This window comes from Pseudophryne corroboree, chromosome 12 (genome assembly GCF_028390025.1).
Source record: "Pseudophryne corroboree isolate aPseCor3 chromosome 12, aPseCor3.hap2, whole genome shotgun sequence".
NCBI lineage: Eukaryota > Metazoa > Chordata > Amphibia > Anura > Myobatrachidae > Pseudophryne > Pseudophryne corroboree.
Genome location: NC_086455.1, coordinates 139399797 through 139411036, shown reverse-complemented (window position 1 = coordinate 139411036; position 11240 = coordinate 139399797). Strand labels below are relative to the sequence as shown.

Here is an 11240-nt window from a genome sequence, read left to right as displayed (position 1 = left end):
AACTTTGGGCGACAGCGGAAGCAGTCCACTGACCAGTAAATCCCTTCCTCTTGTAACCAAGCTCACGCAAACCACCCCACCAACTCCCTCAGTGTCAATTTCCTCCTTCCCCAGGAATGCCAATAGTCCTGCAGGCCATGTCACTAGCAATTCTGACGATTCCTCTCCTGCCTGGGATTCCTCCGATGCATCCTTGCGTGTAACGCCTACTGCTGCTGGCGCTGCTGTTGTTGCTGCTGGGAGTCGATGGTCATCCCAGAGGGGAAATCGTAAGACCACTTTTACTACTTCCACCAAGCAATTGACTGTCCAACAGTCCTTTGCGAGGAAGATGAAATATCACAGCAGTCATCCTGCTGCAAAGCGGATAACTGAGGCCTTGGCATCCTGGGTGGTGAGAAACGTGGTTCCGGTATCCATCATTACTGCAGAGCCAACTAGAGACTTGTTGGAGGTACTGTGTCCCCGGTACCAAATACTATCTAGGTTCCATTTCTCTAGGCAGGCGATACCGAAAATGTACACAGACCTCAGAAAAAGAGTCACCAGTGTCCTAAAAAATGCTGCTGTACCCAATGTCCACTTAACCACGGACATGTGGACAAGTGGAGCAGGGCAGGGTCAGGACTATATGACTGTGACAGCCCACTGGGTAGATGTATGGACTCCCGCCGCAAGAACAGCAGCGGCGGCACCAGTAGCAGCATCTCGCAAACGCCAACTCTTTCCTAGGCAGGCTACGCTTTGTATCACCGGTTTCCAGAATACGCACACAGCTGAAAACCTCTTACGGCAACTGAGGAAGATCATCGCGGAATGGCTTACCCCAATTGGACTCTCCTGTGGATTTGTGGCATCGGACAACGCCAGCAATATTGTGTGTGCATTAAATCTGGGCAAATTCCAGCACGTCCCATGTTTTGCACATACCTTGAATTTGGTAGTGCTGAATTTTTTAAAAAACGACAGGGGCGTGCAAGAGATGCTGTCGGTGGCCAGAAGAATTGCGGGACACTTTCGGCGTACAGGCACCACGTACAGAAGACTGGAGCAACACCAAAAACGCCTGAACCTGCCCTGCCATCATCTGAAGCAAGAAGTGGTAACGAGGTGGAATTCAACCCTATATATGCTTCAGAGGTTGGAGGAGCAGCAAAAGGCCATTCAAGCCTATACAATTCAGCACGATATAGGAGGTGGAATGCACCTGTCTCAAGCGCAGTGGAGAATGATTTCAACGTTGTGCAAGGTTCTGCTGCCCTTTGAACTTGCCACACGTGAAGTCAGTTCAGACACTGCCAGCCTGAGTCAGGTCATTCCCCTCATCAGGCTTTTGCAGAAGAAGCTGGAGACATTGAAGGAGGAGCTAACACGGAGCGATTCCGCTAGGCATGTGGGACTTGTGGATGGAGCCCTTAATTCGCTTAACAAGGATTCACGGGTGGTCAATCTGTTGAAATCAGAGCACTACATTTTGGCCACCGTGCTCGATCCTAGATTTAAAACCTACCTTGGATCTCTCTTTCCGGCAGACACAAGTCTGCTGGGGTTCAAAGACCTGCTGGTGAGAAAATTGTCAAGTCAAGCGGAACGCGACCTGTCAACATCTCCTCCTTCACACTCTCCCGCAACTGGGGGTGCGAGGAAAAGGCTCAGAATTCCGAGCCCACCCGCTGGCGGTGATGCAGGGCAGTCTGGAGCGACTGCTGATGCTGACATCTGGTCCGGACTGAAGGACCTGTCAACGATTACGGACATGTCGTCTACTGTCACTGCATATGATTCTCTCCCCATTGAAAGAATGGTGGAGGATTATATGAGTGACCGCATCCAAGTAGGCACGTCAGACAGTCCGTACTTATACTGGAAGGAAAAAGAGGCAATTTGGAGGCCCTTGCACAAACTGGCTTTATTCTACCTAAGTTGCCCTCCCACAAGTGTGTACTCCGAAAGAGTGTTTAGTGCCGCCGCTCACCTTGTCAGCAATCGGCGTACGAGGTTACTTCCAGAAAATGTGGAGAAGATGATGTTCATTAAAATGAATTATAATCAATTCCTCCGTGGAGACATTGACCAGCAGCAATTGCCTCCACAAAGTACACAGGGAGCTGAGATGGTGGATTCCAGTGGGGACGAATTGATAATCTGTGAGGAGGGGGATGTACACGGTGATATATCGGAGGATGATGATGAGGTGGACATCTTGCCTCTGTAGAGCCAGTTTGTGCAAGGAGAGATTAATTGCTTCTTTTTCGGTGGGGGTCCAAACCAACCCGTCATTTCAGTCACAGTCGTGTGGCAGACCCTGTCACTGAAATGATGGGTTGGTTAAAGTGTGCATGTCCTGTTTATACAACATAAGGGTGGGTGGGAGGGCCCAAGGACAATTCCATCTTGCACCTCTTTTTTCTTTAATTTTTCTTTGCGTCATGTGCTGTTTGGGGAGTGTTTTTTGGAAGGGCCATCCTGCGTGACACTGCAGTGCCACTCCTAGATGGGCCCGGTGTTTGTGTCGGCCACTAGGGTCGCTTATCTTACTCACACAGCTACCTCATTGCGCCTCTTTTTTTCTTTGCGTCATGTGCTGTTTGGGGAGTGTTTTTTGGAAGGGCCATCCTGCGTGACACTGCAGTGCCACTCCTAGATGGGCCCGGTGTTTGTGTCGGCCACTAGGGTCGCTTATCTTACTCACACAGCTACCTCATTGCGCCTCTTTTTTTCTTTGCGTCATGTGCTGTTTGGGGAGTGTTTTTTGGAAGGGCCATCCTGCGTGACACTGCAGTGCCACTCCTAGATGGGCCCGGTGTTTGTGTCGGCCACTAGGGTCGCTTATCTTACTCACACAGCTACCTCATTGCGCCTCTTTTTTTCTTTGCGTCATGTGCTGTTTGGGGAGTGTTTTTTGGAAGGGCCATCCTGCGTGACACTGCAGTGCCACTCCTAGATGGGCCCGGTGTTTGTGTCGGCCACTAGGGTCGCTTATCTTACTCACACAGCTACCTCATTGCGCCTCTTTTTTTCTTTGCGTCATGTGCTGTTTGGGGAGTGTTTTTTGGAAGGGCCATCCTGCGTGACACTGCAGTGCCACTCCTAGATGGGCCAGGTGTTTGTGTCGGCCACTAGGGTCGCTTATCTTACTCACACAGCTACCTCATTGCGCCTCTTTTTTTCTTTGCGTCATGTGCTGTTTGGGGAGTGTTTTTTGGAAGGGCCATCCTGCGTGACACTGCAGTGCCACTCCTAGATGGGCCCGGTGTTTGTGTCGGCCACTAGGGTCGCTTATCTTACTCACACAGCTACCTCGGTGCAAATTTTAGGACTAAAAATAATATTGTGAGGTGTGAGGTATTCAGAATAGACTGAAAATTAGTGGAAATTATGGTTTTTGAGGTTAATAATACTTTGGGATCAAAATGACCCCCAAATTCTATGATTTAAGCTGTTTTTTAGGGTTTTTTGAAAAAAACACCCGAATCCAAAACACACCCGAATCCGACAAAAAAAATTCGGTGAGGTTTTGCCAAAACGCGGTCGAACCCAAAACACGGCCGCGGAACCGAACCCAAAACCAAAACACAAAACCCGAAAAATTTCAAGTGCACATCTCTAATATAAATTCATTTTTATTTAGATGACATAAAATTTAAAGTGAAAGTGAAAGCACAGCATACAATAATAAAGACTTTTCAGGTGGACGGTCATTATGCAGTGGCGTGATATCCTGCACTGGAAGATGATATAAGAGGGGACATGTATGACAACTAGTGCACCGGGAACAGATGCTATTACCCAAACTCACTAGGGGGCTATTCAGGGTTGCACGCAAATATGGCCCCAAAATCGTCAAATTTGTTTTCCAAATCAATCGATGGGCCTAATTCATAGTTGGACGCTATGCCGATGTTAACGCGATAATCTGTAAGCTGTGAATGCGCCACTGTCGCAACGTATACGCCCAGCAATTGATTTGCAATTATGTACGCAGTGAGGATTCACTTGCAAGTAACTGACAGGAAGCAGCTATTTTATGGGAAGTGTCTTGGAGTGGTGGCAAAAACACGGGCGTGTTGGGATAATTTTGGGGTGTGCATCATCCGCCAACTGCAATCCTATACAAAGGTATTATATCTCTGGTGTCTCAGTTGTGGTGGCCATTCTAAGCGACCATAGACTTTTAGCTGCGTAAATGGTTGGGCACCTCGCAGAAATTATGATACCACGCCCGTCAGCAGAAACAGAACAGTTGTGGAAGGAGGCGGAAAGAATTGAATACTGGCCAATGAGTCAATGTTTTCTGGATCTTCATCTTTACTGTGAATGTGTACGCAGTTGCGAGCAACTGCAAAGGCTCCGGTGGGCGTGGCCCCAGTAGCTGTTCAATTAGTATAGTTTTGCACATCCTCTGAGTCAATAATCGCATCTATGTACTTAAGCCTCGGAGAGAGATAAAGTGGACGAAGGTAAGGTGCCAACCAATCAGCTCCTAACTGTCATGTTACAGGCTGTGTTTTAAAAATGACACTTAGGAGTTGATTGGCTGGGACTTTATATCCATCCACTTTATCTCTCTTCAAACAAGTTTTAGTACATAGATGCCTTAATTATTTTAAAATCCACAATTTTTGTGGACTTTTATTTAAAAAAAAAGTTTTATACAGTAAAAAAAAAAATCTTTGCGGCAGTCCCTGTAGCTGGGGGAGAGGAGAGAAGCCAAGTCCCTGAGCCAAGGCTGCAGGAAAACTGTCTTCCTGCAGCTGCGAGTTGGCGATCCTTTTAGGATTGCCCCCTTACAGTAGTAGCCCAGCCAGCAAGAAGAGGTTGCCATGTAATGAGGGGCCAGTTAAGCGGGTTGATCCTGGTGGCTGCCAGAAGATTAACTTTCAGCAGCCGCCGGCTGCATCTCTGACATGGTGGCATCAGATGTGAACGTGTCAGGGAAAGTTCAGCTTGGTGAGGTTGCATCTCATGTGGCCATGCCAGGCAAGAGGTTAATTATGTGCACAGAACTAAATGTGAATATTCGCTTGTATATCGAGTTGTACACATCTATGTGACAGCACGGGATGTAGTTATGTGAGGTCACAATACCAACCACTACATACCGAACCCCTGAAATCCCAACAGTCGGCATGCCAACTAACAGGGACTATTCCCACTTGTGGGTGTTACACTCGCCCTAAGCGCCGGCATTCTGCGGCCGGGATCCAGGCATCGGGATGCTGACCACCGGGATCCCGGCCGCCTGTAACATGGACCCAACTCGACAGCTCCACCACTATCCATATGCGTGTTTAGATGCTGTCATCATTATCAGCACACACTTGCCACTTGCACCAGTCCTGCACCTGGTGCAAGGTGAAATCAGACAGATCTCAGCATAGGCACATCTTCACAAAGCCAGTAATTCTGCGTGCATGTCCTTGACAACCTCTTACTAAGTTCAACCTACAGTAAATATGAACTCCCCATTTGCCACCTCTCCAGCCGCAAGTTGAGCTGCATCTAAGATACATACGACATTGCCACTAAATGCGTACATTTGGCTACAGATCACGCGCAAAAGTTGAGATATCTGAAACCGTCCCCAAAAGTTTTCTTTTTGCAAACTGTTCTGAAAAAATGGCAACATCTGATTGGATAATATAAGTAACACCACTTTTTTTCCCCCTGTGCACTAGTTTTCATAAATGACACCTAATTAAGTGGACTTTTGCACCGAAATGGACCTATAATAAAATCTCCGTCAGCTCCATCATAATTTAAGGCCCGCCAATTAATGATATTACCAACTTTTCCTTTCTTGCTATGAAAATCTTTGACGTCCTGTGAGGTCAGCACACTATCCCACACATGGACGTCTGTAATCTCCCCCACATCTAACTTTGGTTTACCACCTAGGAAAATTTGACCTGGCCCAATAAAAGTCCGGGGATTGACATAGGTCACTCCCCTTTTCAGTAGCTCTGTCCTCTTGACGGTCTCTCCATTCACCCATAGCAACATCTCGCCATTGGGCGAGTCCCAGCTCAGGCAGATACTTCTCCACTTTAGTTTGTTGTTAGATGGGAAATCAACTTCAACTCTTTGTCCTTCCACCCAAATCAAGCCGGTGTTGGTGTCAGAACCGCTTCCAAGAATTAAGAAGAGATAGTCAAATTGGAGTCCACTCAGCAGGCTGAACATGACGCTCTCTGTTAGATTTGCGCAGGTTCTCAGGCAGACCGTGAATCTGGAATATGTACCGTCAGTATTATGAATCAGTTCGGCAGGGACACTGTAGTCCTTGGAGAAAATGAAAGACTTCCAAGACATATCTGCATTGGAACAAGTTGGTCATCGTGGTTAATATGGAGAATAATGTATTACATACTGTAGAGTATAAGTATACTAGCAGTCATCAAGGTGCTCCATAACTGTATATAGGCAGGGGTGGGTTTATACAGGTCAGGGGACTGGGATCCCAACATTGCATTCTGAAAAATGTTACATATATACTTTAATCAATATAACTAGCACGTACTGTAGATAGTTCCATGCACCATATGGGTAAAACTGAGCGTGGTTCTGGGATATGATAAATCCCTTACAGAAGGCATTCCCAACCCCGGTCCTCAAGACACAATAAAATAGTGCAGGTTTTAGTGATATCCAGGCAGGGCCGGTTCTACCATTAGGCAGCTTTAGGCAGTTGCCTAGGGTATCATGATCTGGGGGAGAATGGGGGCAGCCCTGAGTCTGCTTATCACAAAGTGAAGTATAACTCTGTAAGATGCCTCCTTGTTAAACTTAATGCAGATGGTGGCTGTTGAACTTCTAAGATGGTGCCTCCATAGTTTCACCTGAGGGGTTGAAAAGTGGGCACTGGTGTGTGGTTTGGAAGGTGTGTGTGTGTGTGGGGGGGGGGGGAGCCGGTTGAAGTTTTGCCTAGGGTTTTGAGAAACCTCGCAACAGCCCTGTATTCAGGCTTCTGCATAGTTGGTTAAATCCAAATAACTGAGGTACTAATTAACTCACCTGTGCGTAAGCATGGTAATCACTAAATCACCAGAGTGCCTTGAGGGGAATACATACATATTACCGGCAGCCGGGATTCAGGATGTCATGGTCCCGACATAGGAATCCCGGCCACCAGTATGCCGGCAGTGGGGCGAGCACTAGAAAGCTGCCTGCGGGCTCGGTGGCTCATTGTGCTTGCCACAGGATCTATTCTCTTTCTATGGGTGATGTGAACACCCACAGAGGGAGGAAAGCCTATGTCACCGATATTCCGGCGGTGGCATTTCACCGCCTGCCGGGATTCCGGCATCAGTATTATGGCCACCGGGATTCCGACAGGTGGTCTCCCGATTGACTCCCCCTTGAGGACCGAGGTTGGGAATGCCTGTCTTACAGTAAAGTAAGGCAAACAAATCGAAACCTTGCGGACCGATGTAATGAAGTCCGATTCGGCCAAAGGTGCAGGTTCCTGAACGCTGACTTTTTTTTTAAAGCGGCAATCTCGTACAAGGCCTGGTTTTGCCTTTTAAAAAAAATATCCGAGTTCAGCTGGGAACCCGCACTTCCATCCAACTCGGACTTGATTACATTCGGACCCATGTGTGATGTGTGGCTACGGTCATTACGGTATTTAAATCCTCAATGAAATTGTCCTCGCACCTCTGTGGGACACAAACAAAACTGAGTGGGTTTTTCCTACCCTTCCAAAGTAACCTCACGGCTAAATAAATCAGCCACTACGTTACTGTAAAAGTTACTTAGAAATATGTATACCTAATATCTAATATGAGCAGTGTGTCGGCAAACTTATAAAGTTATCTAACTAATAATATCAGCTGTGTGTCGGGAAACATTGTAAACCTCGCACATTCCCACAGTTCTCCAGGAGCAGCCAAGCTGGAGAAAACATACGAGGGTTGCGGAATGGGGGAGTTGCTGCTTTTTCTGTAACGTTATGAAGTTGTGTGGGCCACGGGCTTCTTCTGTGTGCAGGGCCAGAGCTCCTCTGTGCCCACCTCCGGCACTGCTGCTTTTATGTGTAGGCGTTCTGGAGTAACGACCCACCACAGATGTACTAGATGAATGGAGGCGATATATGAATGGAGATACAATTTAATATAGAAGCTGCAGTGAGCTTTATACTTACCAGTTTCACTCAGGGTTCCTGACAAACTTGCAAGGATCAGTAGAACGATCATTGTATCCATTTCCTGTGATAATTAGATTTATAGGGGGAGATTTCATTAGCACAGACCACTTATGCGGCTCAGATAGTTTCACAATGATATTTAAATAAAAACGAAATAATATCCCGAAGCAAATCTTAAAGATATGAGCACTTACATCCTACCTCCCAACTAGGGTAACCATCTCATCCCTTTAATTCTGGACACATATTAATTACACAGGTTCTGTGGCTGATTAAAACCAGGTGAAATGGAGTCTTGAAGTCAGCCAGCCACAGAACCTGTGTAATTAATATGTGTCCAGAATTAATGGGATGAGGTGGTAACCCTACTCCCAACTGTCCCGAATTTAGTGGGACAGTCCCGCTAACTGGACACTGTCCCGCTGTCCCACCCGTGGGCCGTAGTGTACCGCTGGTGGAGGCGCGACAGTTGGGAGAGCCAGTGCACTGAAAATCTGCCAGTGATCACTGAATAGATGCGCACAACATCTATCAGTGCAAGGAGGGGAGCCGGGGGCTGTCCCGCAGCTCAGAGAGCACTGGGCACGATCCCAAAATGATGAAAATGGGGGTCGCAGCACTAGGTCACGCCCCTTTAATCGAGGCCCCACCCCCATTCCAGCCATGGAGGTGCGGCATGACCCTGTTCTCAAGAGATGTAAATTGAGAGGTATGCTTACATGTCAGTATAAATCCCTGCAATGTCAAGCTTACATAATAAGCAATAGTTAAGTATAATGGTTTAGCTTCTATGACTTGAACTCAAGAAATAGCTTAGAGCACCTCTGCTAGCATTACAATTAGGTAGAAAATGTGCAGGCATTCTCAGCCACAATCAGCACTGAGATATCGCCTGTCTCCTGTCCCCTGGCTCCCCTACATCCTCACATGTTCTGCCTCTCTACAGCCCAGGTTTTAACTTGGCACCCAATGAAGACCTAAGACCTTTGTATTGTATTCCCCCTCCCCACAGGGCCACAGACACTTCCAGCAACATTAACATAAGAAACATATTGTATGTACTGATTGCTGAGCAGAGTGCTCTGCACTCTCTTCATTCCTGCAGAGTCCCCATAGTAACGGAGGTGCGCTAATGTCACATGCTTGACCACTGACCTAATACGCTTCTGCTCATGTGCAGCTTTACCACGCTGCATTTTCTCCATCCTCCGTAGGAATAGGGAATGCCCCTGAGAGACACTGGGGGTCATTCCGAGTTGTTCGCTCGTTATTTTTTTCTCGCAACGGAGCGATTAGTCGCTAATGCGCATGCGCAATGTCCGCAGTGCGACTGCGCCAAGTAAATTTGCTATGCAGTTAGGTATTTTACTCACGGCATTACAAGGTTTTTTCTTCGTTCTGGTGATCGTAATGTGATTGACAGGAAGTGGGTGTTTCTGGGCGGAAACAGGCCGTTTTATGGGTGTGTGCGAAAAAACGCTACCATTTCTGGGAAAAACGCGGGAGTGGCTGGAGAAACGGAGGAGTGTCTGGGCGAACGCTGGGTGTGTTTGTGACGTCAAACCAGGAACGAAACTGACTGAACTGATCGCAGTTGCCGAGTAAGTCTGGAGCTACTCAGAAACTGCTAAGAAGTGTCTATTCGCAATTCTGCTAATCTTTCGTTCGCAATTTTGATAAGCTAAGATTCACTCCCAGTAGGCGGCGGCTTAGCGTGTGCAAAGCTGCTAAAAGCAGCTTGCGAGCGAACAACTCGGAATGACCCCCACTATGCCCATACCTCCCAAAATTGAAGAACTTGAAAGAGGGATATCTCGGCGCGAGCAGCGCACCCGCGCCCAAAAAGGGTGTGTGACCTACATGAAAGGGGCGTGGCTTCATGGGAGGGTCCGTGACCATGAGTCACGCCCCCGTTTTCGTTAGGGCAGCGAGAGACAGAGCCTCCCAACTACCCCCACCGCGGGACACTGCGGCCCGCGGGTGGGACAGCGGGACAGTCCCAAAAAACTGGGACTGTCCCGCGAAAATCGGGACAGTTGGGAGGTATGCTGTGCCATAGATACAATGCGGTAAATATTCTGTATTTGCCCGTTGGCATATCTATAATGGATGCAATGTGTGCGGTGCACACAGGCCCCTTGGGCAGGAGGCCCACACTGCACCCATGTTTTTTTACTTGCCTGTCTGAGTCCCATGCCGGCCTTTAAAAAAGCCATGGCAAAGATCACAGCCAAAATAGCCACCGCGCATATGCAGTAGGGAAATTGGTCTCCCAAACATGGTGGACACCATATTTCCGGAGACCTGCGCATGCGCAATAGACTCTGGCAAAATGCCAGAGCCTACTGCACCGTGGAGAGGAGGGGGCCAACCAGGAGTCTGCACATGCTCTCCCCCCTAAAACATCCCTGTATATGCCACTGGTGTCACCATCGCTGGGTGTTATATACTGTTTACTTCACTGTCACTGAGTGTATGTGCAGGTGTGTGCTCTAGATACCACACACCACCTGCATTAACCTAGCTGGATCTGTCATACTGTATGTTCCTGTACTGTATTCCTGCAGCATTGTGCCTGTACTGACTAGCATCTACTGTACCTGGTTAATAAACCAATACCTAGTTAAGCTATTCACCGTGTGGACCAAACTCCATCACACACCACTAGCACCTATAAACACCATAGGCTCTGCCAATACTGATAGCATATAACTGGAAAAGCCGAAACACATGCATGTGATATAAATCATTAAATCTAGATCAATAAATCTAAGATCTACTATAGAAATGTAAATCTGCACCGGAATTATAAACATACTTGCCAACTGTCTGGCCTGCCCACTTTGCTGCGATACTGAGCCGACCTGGCTGCCCACTAATGGAGGGTCACGTTTTATTACAACTTCTAATAATGTACTGGAAATATCAAAGGAAAGATTGGATTTTAGTGGAAGATAGTCCAGTGGCGTTTATTGCAACAACACTGATGTGAATTGTTTTGACGCAGTTGCGATGTCCTACAGTCAGCCTGGTCTTTTATGTGTATGTTCGTGGGCTCCTTGTAATCCACAGGGGCCAGAGATGTGCAGTGACT

General features: G+C 47.6%; 1 protein-coding gene across 1 annotated transcript; it reads right to left on the bottom strand.

Moving 5' to 3' along the window:
- Positions 1-5694: 5694 nt before the first annotated feature.
- Positions 5695-6183, bottom strand: LOC134979976 (C-reactive protein-like). Its single transcript, XM_063946577.1, has one exon. It carries the CDS (start codon positions 6181-6183, stop codon positions 5695-5697), a length of 489 nt encoding a protein of 162 aa, XP_063802647.1.
- Positions 6184-11240: the final 5057 nt, after the last annotated feature.